We start from the raw sequence: 25,558 nt of genomic DNA on the forward strand, positions 1-25,558 counted from the left end.
CCTCGCCTTCACCAACATGATTCCTATTACCTATGTTTTCCAGCTTCTTTAAGTCTGGGCTGTGACAGGTAGCATTTCCCTGAACATTTTTTTTTTTTTTTTTGCTATGTCTAGCACATTAACACTTGAGTATGATGGGAGATGACATCTTCGATTCAATTTCATCTGCTTCAGCAGATTCCCAAGATGGCCCCTGGACCATTCATTGAAGAAACACGGGGAGAAGCAGGCTGTGTGTATAGAGACATATAAGTAGACCTTTTGCTTTTATTTATTTATTTTTTTTAAACCAACCCAGCATTTCCACCGGCAACTGTCAACATAGCTTAGGACACAAACATTGTTTTCTTTTTTATTTTTTTTCTTAAAAAATGTGTTTAAAATTAAACAGGTGTTGTTTTAATTTCATTTTTCTCTCTTAGAAAATGTATTTATGTCAATGCAGAAAGCCTCAAGACCCGTGGGCAGTTTTGTAGTGTGTGTGTGTGTGTGTGTGTGTGTGTGTGTGTGTGTGTGTGTGTGTAAGCCAGTTCTTCTCAAATACATCAGGAAAAGGTCTGGGAGGCCAGGGTGTCAGTGTGTCAGTCCTCATTTTCTATGAGCCCAGGCTCCTTGGGAATGTGATGCCTTGGATTCCTAGGGAGGGAGGGGGTATAAGAAATACCCCCACAGGCTGGGAAGAGAACTCTCTGAAGTTTAAAAACAAGCAGGAACATGGGGAAATGAGAGATTCCAGTTCCTATCTTGTGAACATGCTTCGAAAGTGGCCTGAAGGCCAGGAGAGGAGGAAGGAGGCCCCTGCTCTCTTACAAGCCTCTAAATTATCATATCACCCCAAGCAATCTGCTGAGCCTTCTGAGTATGGCACATTAGTGAGGGCAGAGTGGTAATGCTGGCATTCCCCAGAAACACTGACACTCTACATATGACCCGCTCCTTTGGAGACCTCCCCAGTCTCACACACAAAACCCAAAAACATTGGAGAGGGGTTTCCCTTTTGTTTCTCCAGCTGCCCTTGGTCAGCATGGAGCACTCTTATTTCTATTCCCAAGCCTCGCCCTGGCAAGTCTCTCTGTGGTGGTGGTGGGGCACACACAGAGATGCTGGCACACCACACAGAGCAGCAGCATGACCTCCACAGAGAAGAGTGTGATTGCTCTGTAGTTTGGGTGTGATGTCAGCGCAAAGCAGACGAAACTCCTCCTGCACCCTGAGTTGGAGCCAAGGGACAGCTGCGGCTTTGTGAGAGCAGGAGGGTGTGTGTCAGCAAGTCCATGCCTCTGTCTGTCGCTCAGACCTGGCATTCCTTCGGGGCCCTCTGTCACTAGCTTCAGAAAGAAAAGACAAGACATTAAGTGGAACCTGGTAGGAAGGTGAAAGTGATCACAATGACAATTCGAAGAAAAGAGCACCCCAAATCAGCCATGCGGAGACGGCTCGTTCTCACACCCCGACAGATGAATGAGGGAGTCTTGATGCATGTCGCTGGAGACAGGGGAAGCCCTGTCCCTCAGGGGACTAGAGTCAAAGGAATAGTGGGGTGGTGGGATACACAAGAGAAGGCCCAGGGACATGAGTGGAGGATGGGGGGTAGAGGTGGATTTGTTGCTGTTGTTGGTTTGTTTTTAATTAAATACTTTGGACAGTGGGTGTCTCCTCCATTCCATTGGATTTTGCCCTTACTGTGCAGTGCCAGGGCCTAGGTCAGGAGCCCTCACAGGGCTGGGGTCCTGATGCTGCTTCTCCAGGGCTGCTCAACCTGGAAAGGTTGGTGAGGAAGCGCCCTTCTCTTAGGAGAAGTCCTAGGCCTGCCCTGTGGAGGTCTTGCTCTGGTGGTTCAGAACCCCTTGATGTAGCAGTAGGCCTCCAGTGTGGCAAAAAGTATGTAGAGGAGCCACAGGCTCACAAAGAGCCACGTCGTGGCAAGCTTGCAGCCACGGGGACCTCCGAGCTCCCCGCCCAGGTGGGGCCGCCGACGGTACAAGAGCACACTGAGGCAGACAAATGCAAGGATGGTGAAAAGAGTGACAGAGAAGGCTAGAGTGCCAGCGGACACATGGAACTCCTGTCCCTGCATGGCCCAGTAGATGGCGGCCACGGACCAGGCCAAGCCAATACCCAGGAAGACGTTGACAGCATTACTGCCGGTGACGTTGCCAATGGAGGCATCTGCATACACATCCTGCAGGGCAGCAGCTTTGCTGGCAAATGTATCTGGAAAAGGACAGAGACAAATGGGAGCTGTGGGAGGCTGGGATGTGTAGGGCTTGTCTTTGGGTAGCCCTCCTAGGCAGCTTGGCAGCATGGGCAAAGGGGCCACTTATGAGTTGTATAGCCTTGGGCATATCCAGTTATGGGTCTGGGTCTCCTGTTCCTCATCTGTATGTAGCTGAAGCATCCTAAGAGTTATTCCTGTCCCAATATTTACCAAGTGGACATATCATTCCCTGTTGACTATGTTTTTAGCCAAGAAGACTCAGTCATTTCATAACATCTGCTCTGGAACTTTCACATCCTGGGAAGCAGCTTAAGTAGATGATTGGTTGTAACTGTCATGTGGGGCATGTGCTCACTTAACCCTGAAAGTGACTGAGCAATGCTCATGCACTCAGGAGGATCAGGATCAAGATGCCTACACAAGGTCACTTAAGTTAGCTAGAGACTTAACCCTAGAATCCCCATGGGGAGGGCCCTGTCCATAATAAGCTCTCATTCCCAAAGAGCTTTAAGAAAAGCCGTGATACCAGAGGCATGGACTATAGCATATTCTCTTGAAAGCCCCAACATTGTCAGGTGCTTTCTGGACCAATTTCCAGGCCTTGGAAATGCCCCCAAACTATCTCTCTACCCAGTATATCCTGATATTTCACTGTTGTCAATTTCTTGGGTCTCCCAGAGAAAGCTTCTTGCCCCAGCTTGCCTATGACCTTGCGATTTGGCTTTGTCCTCCATTGTTTTTTCCCACATGTCTTGCCCCGCACATCTGCTCCTTTCCCTCTGTCAGTTTAGGCACATCAAGGTCTGGAGAAGAGTGACCACAGGGCAAAGCTCCAGGCATCATCTGATTTCTTACCAACAGATTCATTTCCATAATAGCCAGACTTCTGGCATCACTAATGCGCTCCTTCCCCCATCCTGGTCTATGCTGGGCTTTTAGAAGGAAGAGTTCCTGGAGTGTGGTGTAGATATAGTGTGATGATTCATTCTGAGTTCCAACTCGGTTAGATGGAGACTCACCCAGCGGAACTGGTAGAGCATGCATCTGGGTGCATCTGTGATGAAGTTTCCAGAGACTATTAGATCTCAAGGAATGGAGGAATTCATTGATGAAGTAACAATATGATGGTGTTATTAGGAGGTAGTGATGTGAATTGCTTTCCTCCATCATGTTACCTTCCCTGCCAGGTTGTGTTAACACCCCTGAAACTGTGAGCAAAACGAATCCTTCCTTCTTTAAGCTTTTCTCCTGGGGCTTCTGTTACAGCCATGCTGAAGAAATTAATAGGTGTAACTGATCTCCCAAAGGATGTTTCTTTGCTACAACCAAGGTTGCCCTTGGTGCACCCTGCAGACTCCTGCCTGGTGAGATTCAGCCCAAGTACTTGAAGCTGGCAAAAGGTCGGAGTTCAGATGCCATGGAGACCCAGATTGAATTAAGTAGGGAGCCTGGACTAATGCAGCCATGCTATACCTACTACCTACTGCTTGTCATTCAGTCTTGGTTTCCATAAGACCTGCCCTGACCCAGCTTAACCTAAGGCTCCCTGTTTGACACCTTTACTTCATAGATATCATTAAGATTATTTTTTTAATCATCATATGGGTCTAGTTTCCTTTGCTAGATTTTTAGCTGAGGGCTGAGAAGGAAACATGTTTGCCTTGACTCACATAATAGATGTGCAGCTACCACAGCACTGTATCAGACATCACGGGAGCTCAGTAAATATTAGTCTACTAAATGAATTAATGAATGTCTACTGCTGTTTGCCTTTGGATATTTAGAAGAAAATAAAGAGCCTGTAATTCCTCACACGAAAGGACAAATCTCAACTAAGGTTCTTATGCCTGTTCTGACAGGAGACACTTTGCCCTCATAGATAACCACAGGAGCAGGGGAGGCCAAGAAGGATTGTGGGCATTTCTATAGGGACATTTATAAGCAGACTAATATTTAATCTCTCAGAGGCTGCCAGAGGCAAATGGAAGAACATTATTATATGCATTTAATTGCATTGCTTGTCTCCTATTGATACACTATAAAGGCAAAGAAATTGGGCCACTTACTTGGTCAGTACCATATCCTTGATAGAACTCAGTTTTTCTGTCTAGTAAGGTTTTGGTGAGCAGGGCAGGGATTGAACATGTGAACTGGTTATCACCCACAGTGCCTGTTGCTTCAGATCTGAGATGAGGCAGAGTGTGGGGGTCATTTGAACCAGGGGATATCCTCTTTGCAAACTTAAGTACCTCTCACTCTCACCTGGCACAGAGGTGCCGAATGCCACGAATACAACAGCTGTGACTGAATCTTTGAGCCCAATTGTGCAGCCGAAGTGAGAGGCTAGGTCCCCGATGATGGCGGTGAGCATGCCAATAATGAGGATGGAGACCACAAAGCAGGCCCAGCCGTGGCAGTACTCCGTGGGGGGCACACAGGCAAAAAGCACCTTCCAGAAGACTGTCAGGAAGTGCATAACATAGTCAAAGCAGGAAGGCAGCCTCTCCTCTCCCGATTCATCCTCATCCTCATCCCCTGCTGGAGGTAAGATAAACAGACTTGAGACAGAGAAGTGAGATCAGATCTTCATTCATGAAAAAGTCAAATCCAACCCATATTACAGGCATCCCGGGCCAAGATGGGGACTCAGCTCTCTCTGGACAGCAAGTGAGGAACAGGGCGTGGGCACCAGTTAAACACTGGGGAAATGGGAAACAAATTGGTCATGTGGTCACTGGTCAGTTTAAAGGCAGAGTGCTAAGTGAACATGGGAGAAACTGAGCAAGCTGTGGACTAAAGAACAAGAAGAGAGGATGAGGTCAAGAGGCAGAGTATGAGAACAGGAGGACAAGAGGGAGGGAGAAAGGAGGCAGGGACAGGCTGTATTTGATTTTCTAGGGAAAGAAAACAAAATTGGCTGTGTGTTTGATCACTCTTTGCCGTGTACTGATGGGGCTCCTCTCAAGTTTTCTAACCTGTCTATAGCAATGACAACCATAATTCTGCTATTCTATCCCTGGCATTCTATCCCCGGAGCAATGGCTGTTGTTCCGGATCATGGAGGCAGTACCCTTCCTCAGCTATCCCACGGAACAGAGCACAGACGGTCTCTGACAGTCTTTGCTAGGAAATATGGGGGTACATGTGCCCCTTCAGTGGCCCCGGAGAGAATGTGCTGAGGTATCTGTGCCCCTTCAAGGGTAACTTTAAATGTTTTGGGTTTGGAAAGAACAGAAGTCAGGCATCTGGGCTCTAATTCCAATTTTAAATGAAGGAAATCTTAGCCTGGGGTACTTTACCTACGGTTTTTGAACTTCAGCTCCCTCCTTTGAGAAGGGAGGTAGACTATGTGGCCTACATTTCTTTTGTTGTCTCTTGAGGGGCACAGTCAGGCCATCAGGAGGGACACAGCAGAATGGATGTGAAAGCAGGAGAGCAGCAGTAACCAGCCTCCCTTCCTGGCTGAGCTTTTGCTCTGGCTCTGGGACCTTAGGGATGTGACCCTGTGGGTTGCTATGACAACAAAAGCTCATGGAAAAAGACAAGGCCAGTAGTGCCTGTCAGTTCAAGAGAACTATAGTGTCATTAAGAGACAATACAGGGGCGGTTGGGAGACCCTGTCTATCCTCATTCCAACACACCTGCAGGTATCCAGGACTTCTGCCTAGACTGGGGACAGTATGGTGGGGTCATCCTGTAAATGTCAAAGAAATCATCCAGGGTGGAGATTTGTCAGGGGGTCAATGCAAAGCATTTTGCTAACTCTTAACATCCAGTCTCTAAACCAGAATTGTTTTCCATTTTACAGGAAAGGGGCTGCAAGCTAGTGAGAAGATAAGGAATGATGGAAACTAGAATTTCATGTGTGTGTATTTTGTAGTTGCACTTCTGAGAAAGGCAGAAAACATTGACTATAGAGAGGATATTTGCCCTTGTTCACATAGCAGAATCAGGAAGCCAGATGTCACGACTCTCTTTTAGTTAACCGTTGGAATAGGTAAACATCTCAGACCGGAGCTGGGAAGACCCCACTGAAGAGCTCTCTTTGAAAGTGATTGGCCACTAAGCGGGGCATGATCTTCTTTCTTGGGGGTTGTCTGTACTCTTAGCAAGGCCATCTTGAGGGCCCTGTTACCTGCACTAACTGTGATGGCTTCCATGAACTGGTCCCTCCAGGAATGGGTCCCCACGACCAACGCCAGGTTTGTCTTCTTGATTAGCTTATCCACTGTACTCTGTCATGGAGAGAAAAACTTGGAATCATGAGGTTAGCATTCTCAAAAACAATGAGGCCTCTCGTGTTACAAAGGAATGAAGCCCTGAATTGCAGGAGTTCTAAAAATGTTTCGTGGGTTGTCCTTGGATGATATCTTCTTGGGCAATCCCCCTAGTTCCCTTTCCTTTGGTTGTGAATTCCGACACTGGGTGTCCAGAGGAATGTAACTGTAGAAGGTTTTTTGTGGTCTTTTTGAGACAGGGTCTCTTTATTATGTAACTCTGGTTGTCATGGAATTCTCTAAATAGACCAGGCTGGCCTTGAACTCACAGAGATATACCAGCTTCAGCCTCACACATGCCTGGGCTTAAAGGCCTGGCCCACCACACCTGGCTTGAAATGTAACTATAGAATAAGATGTCAATAGAGCTTGTCCTGCAGTTTTAGTGTCTTTAAAGCATACAGTTGTGGTAACACACCTAAGGGCTCCCTCCCCTGCTTGCTTCATATTTTATATCGTGTTTTCCTATAGTATCCCTAGCATACAAATAACCAGCACTACCTGTTACATGATATAAACGGGGAAACTGGGACCTGGGGTGGATAAGTGATTTGTTCTAGTGTTTCTAGTTCACATTCTCAGTAGTGAAATTAGAAACAGCCTCATATTTTCAGTTCCCCACCTTAGTTAGCTATTATTTCATTACACCTCACTGATGGTCTGACCTTGAACTCATAGGACTCTTCAATGATGACCTCTAGTTTGGGGTGTTCACCCAATACTGGCTTTCCCATCTCTGCTATTCTCTTGGCCTCCTCTTCCTCCACAGTCAGCTTCCTGTCTGTCACCTCTGCAACAAAAGAAAAATCAGGTTGGCTTTAGCGCCTTTTCGACCTTCCAGGACATTATAGCTCGGGGACACGGGCAGTGGGTGCAAAGCGAGGACCTCTCGAGAACAGGGACTGGGTATTCATAATTTCTCTTTCTGCTAAGGGCTGAACACTCTGTGATCAGACCTCGAACATGCTCGTAGTAGGCCCGAAATGAACATTTCTCTCTTTGTTTTATTCCCAAGTAGGGAATCTGACCCAAAGAATTCCCAGTGAATGGTTCAAATGAAACTCCCAAGCCATTTGGAGAGTGGCTGCAGAGCTGGGGAGAAAAGCCAAGGACCGTGGTCTTTAACTATTTTGAGATGCTGGAACTGGTTGTTCACTACTTCACGTAAGAGTTCTGGAAGACACATGAGTCCAAGTGCACTGCCTCCTGCCCCCTACTAGCATTTGTTTTCAACATTGTTGGCACTGCCCCATCTATGAAAGAGAAAGGGAGATATTTGCAGAGATATCTCCATTTTGCACAGGTGAATGGCATCTTCACTAGGAGAAACTTGGACAATTCCCAAGAAATGTCATGATGTTCCGATGACAGACCTCCAGGATTTCTATACGGGGCAGGATCATTTCTTCTAGAATTAAAAAAAAAACATTCAAAGCAAAAATAAAACAAAGTTCTCCCTTTATTTTCTTTGTAAGCGTTCTCTGAGTCCCTCAGCATCTTGCATCATTTACCAATGGTCCCTTCTCATGCTGAACAGTTAAACTGTTTTTCCACTTCAGCTGGTAAGTCCATCCTCCAGCAACTTCGCCATGAAGACATGTTTTCTGGATTAGAGTGAAATAGAGATTGAATCTTTTTATTCCCCTTTGATTAGAAAATTGCTCTTGGCAGCCTGTTTCTTTCAGAGCTCATTTACACATCTCCCCATCCAAGTCGGCACTCTCACATGCAATTAGTTCTTTTATTCAGCTCCTTAATTGCTTCCATTGCACACAGTCCACCTCCCATGGGAATCCTCTCGTCCTTGGATAATCCCAAGGACAAAATGGGTCAGAGGCCAAGGAAGTCTTTTTTTATTTCTGTAGTGGAGGAATTAGTGAAGCGAGAGGCAGAAAACTTGAGTTCTTGGGGTTTTGATGAAAGCAACTCCTAGAAAAGGCTATGGAGTAAGGACGGTTTTATTAAATAGAGAGGCTTATGTATATAAACATTTCTTTAGTTAACCTGGATGAGGAGGACAGTTGATGGTGTGCAGGATCCAGTGTCTGAGCTTGCTGTTGGACTCAGAGTTTCTACAACCAATGAATGAGCAGGGGCTCCCCACGATGCTTGGGAGCTGTCCGTGGTGCTGCACCACCATAGCTCTGCTGGTTTTTGAAGATCTAGGTCTTTTTTGGCTGTTACATTTGTGCTTTGACATTTTCTCACACATGTAACGCAATCTAACTGCTATGGACCCCTTCCCTCCTTCTCTATCATCCCTGTCAAGCCTCTCTCAACCTTACAAGTCCCCTTTCCATATTCACACATTTAAGTTTTATTTTGAGACCCAGTGAGTTTAACCTGGGCCATCTGCATAAGGGTAGGTTTGGAACTCTCTACTAGAGGCTTGTGGGCTCACCAGTGGTTACTCAGTTGATGTCAGTGACTCCCTAGTTCCAAGAATCTATCATGGTCACTAGGGTTGGAGGTTGGGAGGGTCCTCTCAAGTACTTTTCCCTTCTGTGGTTGGCTGTTGACAGGTCCATTCTTGTGCAGGCTCAGTGTAGGTGAGTGCAGTTGCGTTGAGTTCATGGTTAAACTGGCTGCACTGTGTCCAGGAGATGACATTCGGTTGCCCTTCTTCACGTCCTCTGGCTCTTGCTTTCTTCCTGCTCCTCTTCCATAATGTCCTCTGAGCCTTAGAGGGGTGCTATACATACCTTGTTTGTGGCTGAGCACTCAATTATTTCCCATTCATATATATATCTCCAAGCAGTATGATATCTTCTAGCAGCCTCACTTCATTTAATATGGGTCTTTGATGAATTTATTCTGAAGGCAACTCTGGGAGTCTGAATGTGCTGGAGGTATTTACAAGGACAACGGCTCTGGAAACTGAACTGCAAGGCAATCTGGGGAGAAAGCCCTTAGAAAAGACAGACTCCTTAAAGAACGAGAAGCTTTCCCTCTTTGCTCTGGCTTTGGCATCATATAACACGACTTGTCTCAGCAGTGACAGTGTTATTCTGCTCCCCCCCCCAGTTCCCTCATGTCACACTCTACATGTGCCACAAGAACTTTATACCAATATAATGAGCTCCCCAGTGACACATAAGTGTACCTGTCTCACCCCTTGTCTAGCTATCAATCTAGCACTATATCCATCTGGCATATTATTGATCCACCTACTGACCTGTCCACCCCTGTGGTGACAGTCACTTTTTCTATCTAGCCTTTTGCAAAAATCCCTTTTACAAATAACCAATCCTCTATCACCAAGTCACCCGCAGTCCCGCAGAGGCACTCTGTATATTTCTGTTCACTGACTCACACACCTTTCTACAAACCCTGACGTAGTGTCTGGGCAGTTATCCTCCCCATTTTCTAATTGTTATATAATAATGGTCATAACTTTAAGTTCAAGTTAAGTTTATTTCTTCAAGCCTCAAACTTAAAAGACAAATGATAATGATTCTGATTGCTCCTCAGGATTTCAAGTGAAAAGAATAAAGGAGAGGTGATCTTGACAGGCAGGCTGACTAAACAAACTCTCATTTCTAGGACTAGAAAGGGAGAGAGGCGGGGAAGGAGGTTGAATATAAATAAGATGGAAGATTGGACAAATATTGGAAGAATGAGGAGCTTCCCAGGCTAGACAAGGATAGACTTGTGAATGCTCTGCAGACATCCCCACAAAGAAGCAGTGGAGCGGCCAGGGCTCTCACTCTGAGGCCCTTGAACTTGGTGGAATAGACCGGGATGAACACATTTACTCTCCTTCACCACCAGGCACTATTCATCATGTTGGCCTGTCCTCTCAGGAAGATCAAAATCAAAACTTGAGATTTCTAGTAGATTTAAAGCCTAATCCAGGGCTCCTGAATCAGAGGTTTACAGATAGATGTAGGACATTCCCTCTGTATTCTATATTTCTACTGGTGTTTGAAATCTTGTTAAAATTATAATGAAACTTAAACCACATATGTGTGTTAGGTAGTGAAGGCAAGAACTGGATCAGAGAAGCCTGAACATATTCATGTGGGGTCGTACAAGGAAAGGAGAAAAGAAAGACCAACACCCCAGGAGGAGAATGCAGAGTATAGAGCTGGAGCTAGCCCTCACCCTGCTGGCATAAAAATAAATGAGAAGACAAAGAGGCTGTAGTGATGTTTGCACAAAAGTAAAACAGATGAACTCTGTGCACTTTTTGCTTAAGGCTCAAAGGAGGCAAACGATCTTACTCCACCTACTGCCTCTTCTTAAGCCCAAGGGGTGACCTGTAGGTGACTTGGGACACCAGTGCACTCTGTAAGATCTTTTGTCTCTTAAATTGCCTTATTTTGTGCGTGCATGTGTTTATGGAACAGACGGAATGTAAGATGTCCGTTTAAAACATATTGAAACTGTCTGTGGATCCCACTCCATCTGCAACCGAGTACAGTACTGTCAGGCGTGGAGGGCTGCTTTGCTTTCCGATCCTGGGGTTGGATGCGATTTGTGAAGGGCTTCCACTCATGCCAGCACACTTCCAAAGCAGGCCCATGTCCTACACAGGATCTAAATTCTGAAAGAGAATCTTGCCAACGTAAACTCTATAAATGTCTTTCTTATCTAGAGCCCTGTTTCCACACACAGTTTCACTGTTTGGAGCATATGTAACTTTAAAGATAAATGACAAATGAGTCCAGATCTAGCAATTAAGATCTCATCTGTGATGAGTTAGAAGCTCTCCAGGATCAGTACAAGTCTGTAAGGTTTTTTTTTAAAAAAACAAACTGCCTTTCCTGGTCTCAGCAGCTCTTGGTTATTTCTCCCTGGGTCGCTGGGGTCAGTCTTTCCTTTTGAGTTCTATGTCAATCCTATCAGAGATTCTGGCCCTAACTCTGACCATCTCTTCTCCCACAACATATGAGGCAGATGAGCCGAGATGCAGGGAAGTCTATGACCTACTGACTTCTTGGTAAGTTTTATTTTAACGGCTAACTATGCATTTCCCCATGTTCACTGATGAAAATGATGCTCAAGGAATTATCTACTTCCGCACAATTACTTTATGTAAGGAGTCTCTCAGTCATCGGGAGACTGTCAGGTTATCTTGACCCTGTAGTTCCTGTTAAGTAACATAATGGACATTGATCTTAAACCAAGTAATGGCACTGGTGAGAATAGAAAAGGGGGAAAAGACAGACACCTCTTACCTGGAGATAACAGGAGCGCTGTTTGCAAATGGGTAACAGAGAAGGGGGAGAAAGAAAAGGAAAGAACATTAAGGTCCCATCTTGAAAGTGTCCCCAGGCTTTGTGGTTCCTGGCAGCATAAGGAAGCAGTGGGCTTAGTAAGTGAGAGCTCAAGAACACATGCAAACAGCAGCATTTGAGCATGCGCAGCAAGAGCAGCAGCAAGAAGTGTGAGAAGCTGAAACGCCTGCTGAGCAGCTACAAGGAAGTTGCCCCCACACCTTCCCTGAAAACCTGGGTGCTGAAGATGGAGGCATGAGGATGTGAGGGCCAAACAGGTGAAAGAGACACTTCGGGGGTCACTGGGATTCTGTCTAGTTATCATGAACATGTGTGTGGTTTGCAACCCTGCCAGCGTAGCTGGCCTGTTGAGGGCAAGAAGAGCATAGGGCTTGAAGGTGAGCTCCAGAGAGCGGTATGGAAGAGTGGTATGGTATTCTCGTGTATCATTCCCAGCCTTAGCCTTGCAATCAGATCATGCTCTGCCTCCTAGTGCCCATAAGGTTTTCACAGTCACAAATGATATCTCAGCTACCATTATGGCCAGTGCTTTGATTTTCCCTAAAAGAATGATATAAGGAAACGATGCATCCTCTAGACTGTGGTCCCTGAATGATTTATAGCTATATATCTTGGAGGTCAGAGTCATGGACTCCTATTTTGTATCCCCTGTCTAGTCTTTTCCCTGCACTTAGTAATGTTCAATAAAGGCTTGTTGTTTACTATTTTGGCAATTGATAGTCTCTTTGTTCAGAAAGGGTAGGTGAACTCTGGATTTCAATTACTCTGGAACAGAGGGACTGTCAGAACAAAACTTGTATGAGAATGGGAGATGATAAAAGCAAGGTCTCTGCATGGACTGTGGGACAGAGTATATGGGACAAAGAACATATACAACACAGGATGTCTCTAGCTTCTTTTTCCTCATGCTGAACTTTCTCATCTCTAAGGTAACATGACAGATTCTCCCAATGAATGAGAGACTCATCATAGAGAATAAGAATTTAGTTGATGCTAAATTTTCCTGGGCTTTAAAATGCACAAATTAAAAAGGAATCCCTGTGAATTTCACATCACGTTTTCATTCTGATTGTATGTGTAATTGTATACCTCTTGCCCCTTGACTCTTGTCAGAACTGGAAACATTTTGCTACCTACTCCTTGTAGAGACTGACAAGGAAAGAGAGTATGTGGGTACATATTGGGATATCTGCAAGTTGTTTTTTTCTAGTAACCTCAAGGAATGCAGCTCATGTCTGAGACCCATCACTCTACATTCACAGCCACTGAAGATATGGTGGACTCAGAACGGACATGGTGTGTAAGTAGCTGAGCAACAGTTGATATTCCTAGTTGTTTCCATTTGCACCATGAAGGTAATTAGTTGGCTGGTGGATATTCTCATTACATTGACATGGGCAGCAAGGTAGGTAGTTTATTTTGCTCCTTCCATGGGTCTGCAGGAAGAACACTTCAGGCACTAGAATTCAGATGGAGGCTGAAGATCCCAAAACATCAGTGACCCAGGCAAGCAAGCCATACATTCTCTGCTTCTTTTCTTCATGAATCTGAGGTTTCTTACTAAGGAGTACCAGATGCATCTGTGAGATCCACGGAGGTCAATGTTGAGTGACTGCTTACCACCAGGGTGTTTTCCTTGCTTCCCTGGTTATTGAGCCTCAGAATCAGGTGAGAGTTATTTATCCCTGCTCAGATGCCCATGAGAGAATTAGGAAAGAAGTACTACAGGGAACTTTTGGGTTGGGGGCACTTGACACAGTGTGTCCCTGGACGCAGAAAGAAGAGAAAGAAAGAGGCCCCACTTTTGGACAGCTCTTCCCTTTCCCACGGGAGACTTCCTATGGTCAAGCACTGACCCAATAGCCCTGACAAAGAAGCAACTCATCTTTGCTCACGGAAGTCCACTTTCACACTCTGTGGCTTACTCCACACCAGAGCACTTATGTTTCCTCTCATGCTCCTTTCCCTTTACCACCGATCATGCAGAACTTTTAATATCACCTCCGAAGGCTGTTGTATTTGCTCAGAATAGAGTATCCTATTTCAAGGCCAGTTATTTTTTTTTTAATTCTATTGTCATTTTGACCATGCAAGAGATGATGCCCGTCTGAATGCCTAAGCCTCTCCTAGACAGTGGTGATAATGAAAAGCAATTTCCACTGTACTGACTCTCACTCTGAAAACAGTAGGGCACCCTGCAAATCAGAATGGATTTTCATTTGACTCTGGATCTAGACAATTGGGTTTTATAACCTTTCACCTCATGATCTGATGCCAATATCAGGGAAGAACTGGAGAAACTAAAAATTAATTCCCCAGAGTCTAGGGCTGAGACCATAGGGCAGGAGGCTGGGAAACCCACACATTTCTTACTGACAACTTCCATCTTGGCACCTTGGTCTTTGGGAAAATCTGGGGGCATATCACACAAATAGTTTTCTGAATCCTTGTCTCCTTACCTTCCCCAGGGCTAGGCTTCACAAGTTTTTTTTCCCTGGAATCTTCTTGGTTAAATAATTCAGTGCCAAAAGGCAACCTTGAATGGGGAGCAGCAACAAGTGTTTGCATTCAGCCAGGTCTATAACTTAGGACACTTTTTGTCCTCCTGTTTGGTAGGGGACTCAAAGGGAGGCAGAAAATAGCTGGTTTTAATGGTGAAATAAAGGTGTGGGTGGGTTTCTAATCTCTTCCTCCTACCTGGAGCCTCTGCCTTCCTTTCAGATGCTCCGTTCCATCCAGGGAGCTGCTTTCATTTTCCCCTTGGTGAAACTGTTTTACACAGGTCTTGAGTATCTTTTGTGTCCAGCCAGTCGTAAAGATGTGTGGTCAGTGCACAAAGGGGATGTGATGGGAATGAGGTAGGGCAGGTGCTGAGACAATTTCTGAGGATATTCTGGAAAGTGGGAGCTGGGAGAGAGGCTGGGATAGTGTAGGAGGCAATGGAATGAGATTCTCTTTCTTCTGGCACTCTCTGGTGGTCAGGGTGGTGGGAATACCTTACGCAGTAGGCAATGGAAGATTGAGCTCGCTTTGCCCCTTGAATGCTAGATGTGTCCAAACCAGTGCTGGCGAGTTCTGCAGACAGTTCCAGTTAATGATGATAATTGACCATCATGTTTGAGGAGAAGACCTGTACGAGTGCTTTGACAGTGCCGCTGTTGACCTTGCTCTCTTAGATCTGTCAGTTGAGCGTGAAACCACTGAAGAATGGTCACCCCTCCTAGATGAACAGATGTTTTCACGTTCCCACACTTACTCCTCCAACATTTTCAAAGTGGTGGCGTCTGATCATTTTCCTTAAGTGAAGAAAGCGTCCCTTCGGTTTTCCTTGGTTGCAATAATGCCAATGTCAGTCTCTTAAAGATGAGCCGTTGGCTGGGATGCTGAGCTTTATGTCCTGAGAAAATGGGGAGAGAGTCTACTTCTCTAGTCAGAGATGAGAAGTGCCTTGGGGTCTGAGCATTGTCTTTACTTGCAGATGCTAAGCAAAGGCAGGTATCCATGAGCTGTCCACTGGCTGTCTTTAGTGTCTCAGTGATCCAAACCACTACTCCATTTAGAGTTCCTTTCTTTGATAATCACAAATAAATATTCTGGGCTTACCCAAAATCTGTTCTTTTCTAGGGCCTACAGGTTCAGGGAACAGTTGAACCTATAATGACTTACTTTCCCTTACAGATTTTCTGTTTTCATTATTCCAAAGTAACCCACATAAGGTACCTTACTTTTAGTCTATGAAGAAAGGTAGGATGGAGGGATGAGATGTCAAAGGGAGAAAGGAGAGCTTGGGATTCCATGTTGCAGGGCTACTTCAGAAAGCCAGCTCTCTCCCAGAGAGCACTCGGAGACCATGGCCAACTGGTATACCTCCCCAGGCCATGGTCTACCCAACTGAGAATAGCCAGATAGTGCACTTACCTCCGGGAAGAGCAGAGAGGCCTGTGGGCCACTCTGCAAGTGAATAGCCTGCCAAGCATTCAATAGAGGTCGAGGAGTGCAGCAGAAAATGGTCAAAGCATTATGGCAACACGGGTCCCACCCTTCCTCCAAGACCCCCCACCATTGCCAATCCCAGCTAGATTGAGAGGTGGTAAGGAAGGGGCACAAACATGCAATACATCACATTCCTTTCTTTTTCTTCTCCTCCCCACCCACCAAGGAGTTTTCACATTGACAAGCTATAGTATGGGGGCAGAGAATAGGGGAAAGTGCAGGGGACAGTAACAATTGGATAGCTGGGGAATTATAGCACAACACAGAAATAACTCATTAGGGCAACAAGGAGTTGGGGCTGCAGTATTGCCCAGAAGGTGGGAAAGGAGGAATATGGAAATAAACTATGGCTAAGAAGGCAGAGATGACACCGAAACAGGGTGGGAGTGAGAATACAGGAGGGAAAAGAATAAAAATTTCTGTCAATAGGAGAAGGAGGAGAAGGGAACAAAAGGTGGGGGCAAAAATAGAGTCATTTTTTCTTTTGTATTGTTTCCTTGTTTGTTCAAATTTCTTTCTTTCTTTTTTTCTTTGCCTTTGCTTGGTTGTTGTTTTGATTTTAAAGAATCTCACACCTGATATTCCACGTTCCATCCATTTCGGTTCACCAAGGGCAATGAAGAAATTCTCTTGCCTTTCGTATTCCTCCTCATCTACTATTTTAACCCTTATGGTTTTCCTGTAGGGACAACAAGAGAGAGAGTGTCGACTAGGTGGGCAGTTTTGTTGTTCACCTGGAGCACAGCCTTTAATAACCATTCCCATCACTCTTGGCACATGCAGCCCCGTCCTGCCTTGGTGGCCTTAGACAGGACTATGGTGGATTGTGCTGTCTTATTTAAAAAATGCTCTTAGCCTTTCTTGTCTCCTCGGTCACAGTTGTTCTTATAGGTGAGAGAGAAAGGGAACCAGGAGGACAAGGACCAGTGGGCAAAGGCAGCCAAGAAGAAGGAAGGGAGTAGGGAGGAAGACTGGAATCATGGTGGGGAGGAGTCATTTTAGATCCTGGTTAGTAGGAAGTTAAGTCGGGCAGCACATTCCATTGGTGTCACATGGTAACAGTAGCATTCCTTTTGGCTTCAAGTAAATGACCTGCCTAATGGGAATGACCCAGAATCCTTCCACAATGAACAAGGCATCTGCCATCCCCTCTTTTGCCTCATTAGGAAAAATTTAAAAGTATTTATGAAGATGGAGACTAGAGAGAGGGGAAGAGAATGGGGGTAGGGAGAAAGGGAGGAAGTGTTCTATTAACTTTCTCATTGTTTATCCTTTAGGGGTGTTCAGTATGACGCAGGAAACCCACACTATTGACATCCTTGTCATAGAGGAATGCTGTGCCCCAAGACTGACCTTCTAAAGGCTGATTGCCCTGAATTCAGAACACAAGGTTGTAGCAATTGCGGTCTGTTTCTGGGTATCAACACAGTGGAGTGTCAGTTATAAATAAAAGTAAGTTTTTTTGGAAAGATACTCCACTCCAAGTATCCACTTGAGCCTCATCCAGTCATGTTGTCATGGAGTTGCAGCAGGGACCTGGATTTTCATGTTTGGCTTCTCCTGGAACTTCATAGAACAACAGTGGTGGGTAGCAGATCTGGTTAGAGATCTAGCTGGAACTATTATTCTTCTGAGGGTTATTTGTGGCGGGGAAGACACTGGGACCTGATTCCCAGTGATTCTGGGAAAAGAGAATAAATGATAGTTTAAATGTCCTCAGATCCTCTGACGTTCCTTTGACATTCTGAAGACATGCTTCAATTTGATACCAATAAAGCACAAGCAGTGTGTGTGTGTGTGTGTGTGTGTGTGTGTGTGTGTGCGCGCGCGCGCGTGTGTGTTCTACTTAAGATTTTTTTTCTTACCTTGTTGTGTGGACACAATCATTGAGCATTTGTAGGTCAGAGACTTCTGTCTGTAAGATGGGAGTCTGCTTTGCTACCGCAGGGCCTCTTACAGGAGATTGAAATGAGCCTGGCTTAGACAGCCATGATGACGGCTTGCTCAGAGAATACTGACCCCTAATCCAGCAGCCCCAGAACAACACAACTTATCCCAGGAAGGATAGTCTGGCTTCCTCTTGAAGGCCAGAGCTGTACAAGGTCATTCAGATGGATAGCGCAGCTCTGTCCATCCTGAATCACCTCATGGGCTTGCAGGGAAAGCTTCCCCTTAGGTCAGACTTCTCTCCTAATATTCCCTCTGCCTCCATATCTAGCTCCCCTTAATAGGAAGAGGAGGGTATGGCAAGAAGGTCTTTGATGGAGACCTGGACTTCAAGCTCAGTCAAAGTCAGGGAGAGAGATAAGCTTTGATGGCAGAGACATGGCAGATAAGATGGTTCCAAAGGGCTCTCTGGGGGAGTGGGACAAAGTATGGCCCAAATATATTGGTTCTCAACCTCCAGGGACATAAACTCAGGCTTGAGAGTGATTTTACTTGTGGAAATATGTGCTGAGAGTCTGTTTGTCATAATTCCTCCGGTCTGTGAACCTATCTGTCCTTCTTGCCTCCATACCACATCACAGAGAGCCTCATTGACCATATTTTCAGAGAGTGCGCGCTCTCTCTCTCTCTCTCTCTCTCTCTCTCTCTCTCTCTCTCTCTCTCCTCTCTCTCCCTCTCTCATCTACTCACCCATGTTCATTTTGCTACCCCAGAAAAATTGCCATTTGTCCTTGAAGACTTCTCTGTAGATACCATGTGACAGGTTGGCAGGTGTTAGGACAGAGAGAGTAGAAGATGTGAAAAGGTCAAGAGAGGAAGGAAATAGGAAGGTAGGAGGCAAGAGGAAGAGAAGGAAATGGATTGGAGAGAGGAAGAAAGGAAGGAGAGAAGACTGTTACTGTTAGTGTGGAGGACAGGGTACTACACCTTTCTGAACACTCATATCCACCATGCGGGGGCCCATCATCTCAATGAAGTAATTCTTGTTTTTCTCATACGTCTCATCATCAATTACCTTGATGTGAATTGTTTTGCTGTGGATGGAAAAATAAAGTATCATAAGCAAAGGGGCAGAACTGGAGCAAGGCAGCTGGAGAAGAAACAGGAAGAGAAGGAGAAAGAAAAAGATCCAGAAAGGTCCAAGTTGGCCCCATTTCCACAAGTGCATGGAAGAAGGTGGCTCTCCTGGCCCTTCTTCAGCATCAGTGAGTTCTCTTGGGCTTCATGTGGCTGTATGTTATAACCATACTTGAAGACTGGAGAAAACTTGGGCTTTATAGCCAAAGGTTCCAAGTTCCAATCCCAGAAATGCTATGTGATCTTGGACAAATAATTTAACCAATATACAGACAAGACAAATAAGGTTTACATAATATCAGGGATTTTGCACTACCCCTTTATCCATTAGGAATATGTTTCAGGACCCCAGTGAATATATGAAGCCATGGATCATACTGAACCTCATACGTGCTACCTGTGAATATCTATGATGCAGTTTAGCTTATAAATTAGGCACAATACGAGGTTAACAACTAATGATAAAAGAGAAGAATTATAACATTACCAGTTGGGTGTGGTAAACATTTGTAACCCAAATATTCAGAGGCGGAGGAAGGAGGATCACAGTGAGTTTGGGGCCAGCATGGACCATATAGTAAGTTTGAGGCAATCTGGACTACAAAACCAATTCCATATCTCAAAAACTAAACCAAAAAAAAATACTCACAATACCCTGTAATAAAAGCTATTTAAAATTTATGAATGGTTTATTTCTGGAGTTTCCCCTTAAGTATTTTCAGACAGTGGTTTTTCATAGGCAACAGAGACTGTCTGGCTCCCACACTTAAAATTTAAAACCATTAATGCCTATGCATTGTATCTAGTAGTGAGTTTCACTGTGACATTTTCTGAGATACATCTATCATGCTTGCCAGCATCCAGTCCTCACAGCTCCTGTCTCATCTCCTCTCTCCCTATTCCCCATAGTCTCTCTGAAGACTGATGAAAGGCTACTGCATACATAAGAAGATTGCACTCATAGGTCTTCTCATAAGGTTTATTCTTCTTCATCTCTTTGCTTTTGGAACAAGGAAGAATTTTTTTTTTAACTTTTGGAACAGCAGATGATGATTGAAAGTGCTTATTTTATAGAAAGAACAGAAAGAGAGGGACAAATAGGCCTGTGGGAATCCTGCCCAGAATAGTAGACGCTCTCTCCCTTTTGTGTGGCGGTGGACATCACAGGGAGAACTGCTTGGTCTGCGTCACACATTGTCTGTTTCACAGTGACTGGGAGATGCTGTCTACAGATGAGAGGCTGCAGTGTGGGGAGGGGAGGGCAGGCTACATAACTCTGGAGCTGTCTGAGTTGGGATCTGTGTCTAAGTTCTACCGTGGTCCTTTGGCCAACCCCAACCCCAATATCCCACATAGCTTTGGGTATGAAAAAGTGTTAGCTTGTAGAGTGAATGTGTAGGTAACTATGCTGTGCTACCTACCTACCCACCCCACTGCTACTCCTCCCTGCAGTTGCTTTAAAAAGAGAGGTAAGCCTATGCAGCCACGCTGTCACTTATGATGGGATATTTCAGGACCAGACCCAGCCTTCCTACATCACCTCCACTAGAGGGTATGGGTCACTGCTGCAATTGTGGCCGAGAGCTGCATCTCTCTGCAGCATAGGCATGCAGAGCTCTACAGGACCCTGCAGCTCCCATCAGCAGTCCCCTTCCACACATGCCTCTAAGATTGGCCTTTGCAGAGGAGACAGAGGTCTTCTGCTCCACTCTTCCTTCTTTTTCAATGAAGCACGCTATCTTTATAGTCTTACTTGCCATAAACTCTTCATTATCTGAAGCCCCCCAAGTCAACCGTAAGAGTTTGCTTTGGTGTCTACGATTCCTCTATTAACCTTACTTACTGGGTCCATCCCTCCTGAAGTGAGCATAACAGCTGCTGATCCTGCCCTAGACCATGTCACTAATTGCTTATGAAATGACACTCTAAACCTTGATGACCTCTATACCCATTGCAGTCCATGAAACCCCAGGTAGCTACCATAGGAAGCGATGCCCTTGCAGCCTGTGAAAACCATAGCACTGTGACTTTCCTTCTTCCAGGGACTGATAGCCTGGGTTGGAATCTCTCTTCCACCCTCACCATCTGGATAGCCCTGGGCGACCTGATAAAGTCCTCAAGATGTAACATGTTTCAAGTGTGAAGTCTTAAGTGAAAAATGGCACAACAGTTTTTGCTCTGTAGTGTCCCTCAAACAATAAGGAAGCACACGGAGGGAAGTATGTTTTCTGCTGAGGGTTTAACAAATAGAAGCCATTAGTATTAAGCATAACAACAATTCCAATCTGAGAGTCATATACGAGGGGATCTTTTCATCTCTAGTCATTAAGTCAGAAAATAAGGTGGAATCAATAAATAGTACTTACTGCAAATAGAAGCCAGGCCAAGAAAGGGCTGGATAAACCAGGATAATAGATCCCTAAATGGATTACTACAGGGCCTTGGAGTGCTAGGAGGCTACAGAAAGAGATTCATATTCTCTCAAAATCTGGCCTCTGCCATCATCAGTGACAAGCTTGGGGCTGGATAGAACATGTTATACAACGTGGCTTGTGTTCATTTGGATTTTTAGTGATCAGATAAACAGGAAAAGAGACTCCATGGACATCATAGCAGAAGACAAGAGAAGGGAAGACAGGTGTTGAGCAGCAGAAGGAGGAAACAGAGCTGGCTGGCAGGAAAAGCCAGCTGGAGGGTGGGATGAGTGAAGGAGGCAGGGTGTGGGGTTCCCCCACTGAGCCCATTTGTGGGAAAGACATCACATCTGTTCTCATTGAAGGTGTTACCCTGCCTGGAGGCTGGAGAAATCCCCTCACAGCTCCCCAAAACTGACAACATTTTTATTTCTGTCCCACACACAAGTGAGACCACAGAACATTAACTAGAAGTCACCAGCTGGGCCCCGAGTTCTTTCCAAACTTGTTCCCTCAACTTCAGTCAGCGGTACAATCATCTACCACTTGGCTCAGGTCCTGAACCTGGAGTCACCCCTCTCCCATCCTTGTTCTCTGTTCTGTCTTCCCTCCTCTCCACCCATCTCCTGCTCCAAACTCCCTGACCACTACCCTTCCTCTGCTTACCAAGATCAGGACACCACAGCCTCTCGCTTGGACTGCGGCAGCCTCTGAAGAGACTCTCCTGTCCTGGGCTCTGCTTCTCTCTTCCCTCTCTTTCCCACATTGTAGCCAGAGTGACAGATTTAAAAGGCAGAGTAGCCAGATACGGTGGTGCACACTTGTAATCCAAGCACTCCAGAGACAGAAGGAGGATTGCAAGCTTGAGACCAGGCTGGCCTACGTAATTATAGGCTAACCTTGGCTGCCCAGTGAGACTCTGACTCAAACACAAAGTTCAGATCCTGCCATATCCTCAGCAGTTGGAATAAGCAAATTCCCGTGTCCTAGAGGAGCATCTCCAGCTGTACTGAACTTCAGATCTCACTCATCACAAGGTCCCCTTGCTTTGCTCCCAAGCACCGTTCTTTCTGTTTCTCAGGTTAGGTTATTTCCTACTCAGGGTAAACTTCCTCATGTTCCTCGTCTGGGATGCTCTTCACCTACACCTGGACTTATCCTCATCTGCTGGATTTCCTTGTCCACTTTACCTCCTTGGAGAAGCCTTCCATGGCCACCTTAGTCCCTAGAACTCCCCTCCTACCACAGATTGCATTCGATTCCTTCACACAGTGGTGTGATGTTCACTGCTTGAAGTCAGCCCTTTGGTTGCTGTTTCCTGTTGGTCCCCCTTGAGTGTAAACTCTGTGAGAGCGGGGACTGAGCCTGTCTTATCTGAGGCTTCAGTCCCTGCCTAGTACACACCCACCACACAAGAAACCCCCAGAAAGACCTTGTAGAGTAATGTCTGGTGTGTTTGGTTGCTACCACACCTGGAGTCTCATGTCTTTCTGCTATAAAAAAAAATGTGACAAAGAACAAAAAAATTGCTTTGAAGATTACTGTGATGGCATGCCCAAGGATTCTGAGGGACACAATATCTGGGAGGCCAGTGCCACCCAGCTGAGATCTTCAGCTTATTAAACCTTCATTTGTCCACTCTGGGGAAGATGGTGTCCACAACTAACATGGAAGCCATTAATTCAGATGAGGAGTCATGCTTCATTCTGTGATGCCAGTTTTTCCTTCCAGCTCAGTAGCTGCTTCTGAATGGAGGACACAGGCTATCCTGATCAGCTTCTTGGAGGGCCAGCGATGCCATCGGAGGCTACAGGGCCAGCGCCTGCCTTTTCTACTAGCCTTCTGCTAAGAGGTGCCAGAATATGTGGCATTCCCAGCTTGGGACCTGGCTGTGTCTCTTGGAGATGAACCTCCTGGGAGCTCTCCCAAAAACCCAAGAGGGATTAGGAAAACATTTCCCAGGCCTGGCTGGCCTCTCACAACGTTGCTTTGCATGGAGGGCACCCAGTCCGAGCGAGCCTCTGAGCTTCATTCCTTTCTGACTGTTGAGTTCTCTTAGACCAAAGGGGCAAGAGCAGCATTTGTTAGTTGAGTGAGTGAATGATACATCAGAGGGCCACCCCGAAAGGGAATTGGCCCTTCTGGAAAGTGATCTCTGCAAGGGTCATGCCCGGTTACTCTCAAATTCCCAGAACACAATTCTCCATCTCTATAACAATGAATATAACCAAGTGTCAGCTCTGTATTTACAGGCCTATTGGAGCCCCACATTTGCCCCGAATCAGCCCAAGGGAGTGTTGGGGGGAGACAGGAAGATTCACAGCTCCATTTCCCTCCTTCTACATCAAGAAGAGAAGTGAGAAAGCAGCCGTGATCTAGGAATAGATGGTTGCTGTGCCCTGAAATTGATAAATCCCCTTCTTGGAGAGGCAAGGGGAATAATCTATAAAATAATTTATTTAACAGTGTGTCTGCTCCCGGCACTGTAGACAGAAAATGGCTGGTTATCTGATTCATGGCTTTAGAGATGTTGGGTCTCTTTCTGGCTCTCTTTCTCCGGCTGGGATCTCATTTTCAAGGATGATTTTGATCCAAGCTGGAAAGCATTTTTTATTGTATAGACATAAAACTTCAGACCCAGGGGCAAACCTTCTAATAATTCGGGAGAGAGAGCTGCTGGCTCCATAGAGCCTGTGTTGAGCCCAGGCGAAGCTCTGCAACTCAGCCTCTACCCTCTTGTCCACCTGAGCATCTACAAACCTCTCACTTCAGGTGAGTAACTTCTAGAGATGCTGTTGAATAGCAAATCTAGGAAAGATTACTGTTCCCGGGTTAGACAGAGAAACTGCTTCCGTTAGAGACTCAACTACATGGGGGATTCACCAATGCTACGGACATTTTCTTCATTGAACCAGACATGGACCAAACTGCAGCACGGTTGCAATACCACATGACGGCTGGTTCCACAGAGCCTGCTGCCCTTGGGGCAAGCTTAACAAGCTTAACTTCTTGAAGAATAGAATCCCAAAATGTGCTTTTCACAAATGCAGGGAGCCAGAGACCGTCATACATGAGCTAAGGAGGCTTGGGTGCACGGTGTAAGGGAACACCAGACACCTCAGCACTCAAGCTAAATGACGTCTTAATACTGCAATAAAAAAAAAAAAAATCAGAACTGTTGGGGGAAAATCCGTCCTGAACAAAATGTCAAATTTCAGATGAAGACAGGTTCCTGAGCTGCATCTGCATGACTCTCCTTGGCGGCCTCACTCTCCTCTTAGCACGTTGCTGCATTCTTGTGCTGCCTGGTGCCTGGCAGCATGACAGGAAGAATGGTGGATGAGGAAAGCAGCCGAGTTTCCGCTGCTTCTTTCGTGTGGGTCCTCCCAAGCCACCTACTCTTAGCCAGGGAAAGCAAGAGGCTCCTCTCTGGGATGTTTATGGGCAGCAACAGGAGCAAAACCCCACAACCCTTGCTTTTTGTAACTGCAGATCTCATCCAAACATAAAAGTATGTATGTGTGCAGGTGTGTATGTGTGTGTGTATGTATATATGTGTATGCATATGTATGTGTGTGTGCGCGTGTGCACATGTACCCATGTGTTATACAGGGTTCCTCACTCATCCTCAGGGACTGCTTTCCCAATCTGACTGCTTGCAAGTCCACAACTGCTCCTGCTCTCCACTGACTCGTCTTTTTTCTCACCTTCCCTCTGCAAGAACCCAGCTGCCGTGCACCAGCCTGAAGCATTCCGTAGGCCCAGGCTCTTACAGTAGAGAGAGCATGGCTGGAGGGTGGGATGGATAGAGAAGAAGGTGAGGAAATGGTCTTTGAATTGTGCTCTAGGCAGATGGCTGCTTGTCTTCTATGGTCCTAGCATCTGCCTCCTGTTGGGCCGTGGGTCCCTTCTGCTGGGACCTCCTTTTGGTAACACCGCCCCCTCCAATCACTGTTACCTCAGACCTGGACTCTTATAGCAGTCACTGGGCTCACTCTTTGCTCCCTTTCCTGATGTTCTAATACAGTCTGTTCTTCATCAGCCAGAGACTCTCTGTGGCCTTTAAGAGAAAATCTTTAGTATTTGTGTGTTGTTGAACTGCTGGCCAAAGATTTAAAGAAAGGTCCCAAAATAAGTCCTCTTCTGCAACCCAGAACTCACTGTTCAGAATGAGTTTTGATGCGTATGGGAAGGACTGTGATACCAGAAAGCTCCAAGTGATGATGGTGTTCATACAAAAGTTGGCCCCAGGAACAAAGAACAGATAATTCTAGATTTCAAAGAGAGGGAAGTCCCAATGTGTCACTTTTTTTAAAAAACTTAGGTTCCATGCATCAGACCCTGCCACACTTGGAATATAATTGAAACTGAATGAGAGTGGAGAGAGGGCAG

At 45.8% G+C, this 25,558-nt stretch overlaps 1 protein-coding gene and 1 non-coding gene across 2 annotated transcripts in view; one reads left to right on the forward strand and one right to left on the reverse strand.

Moving 5' to 3' along the window:
- Positions 1-519: 519 nt before the first annotated feature.
- Positions 520-25,558, reverse strand: part of Slc8a3 (solute carrier family 8 member A3) — a 122,275-nt gene continuing 97,236 nt past the window's right edge. The window contains exons 2-6 of the mRNA XM_059279268.1: positions 16,304-16,407; positions 7,161-7,285; positions 6,354-6,453; positions 4,481-4,756; positions 520-2,214 (exon numbers count right to left, since the gene is read on the reverse strand). Coding sequence (XP_059135251.1) covers positions 1,838-2,214; positions 4,481-4,756; positions 6,354-6,453; positions 7,161-7,285; positions 16,304-16,407 — 982 coding nt within the window. The 3' untranslated portion in view covers positions 520-1,837. The remainder of the gene's footprint in view (positions 2,215-4,480; positions 4,757-6,353; positions 6,454-7,160; positions 7,286-16,303; positions 16,408-25,558) is intronic.
- On the forward strand, positions 25,245-25,366 carry LOC131924801 (small nucleolar RNA SNORA40). Its single transcript, XR_009383061.1, has one exon. It is a non-coding gene; the product is annotated as a small nucleolar RNA SNORA40 (small nucleolar RNA).

The sequence above is a fragment of the Peromyscus eremicus genome, chromosome 14 (assembly GCF_949786415.1).
Source record: "Peromyscus eremicus chromosome 14, PerEre_H2_v1, whole genome shotgun sequence".
Classification (NCBI taxonomy): domain Eukaryota; kingdom Metazoa; phylum Chordata; class Mammalia; order Rodentia; family Cricetidae; genus Peromyscus; species Peromyscus eremicus.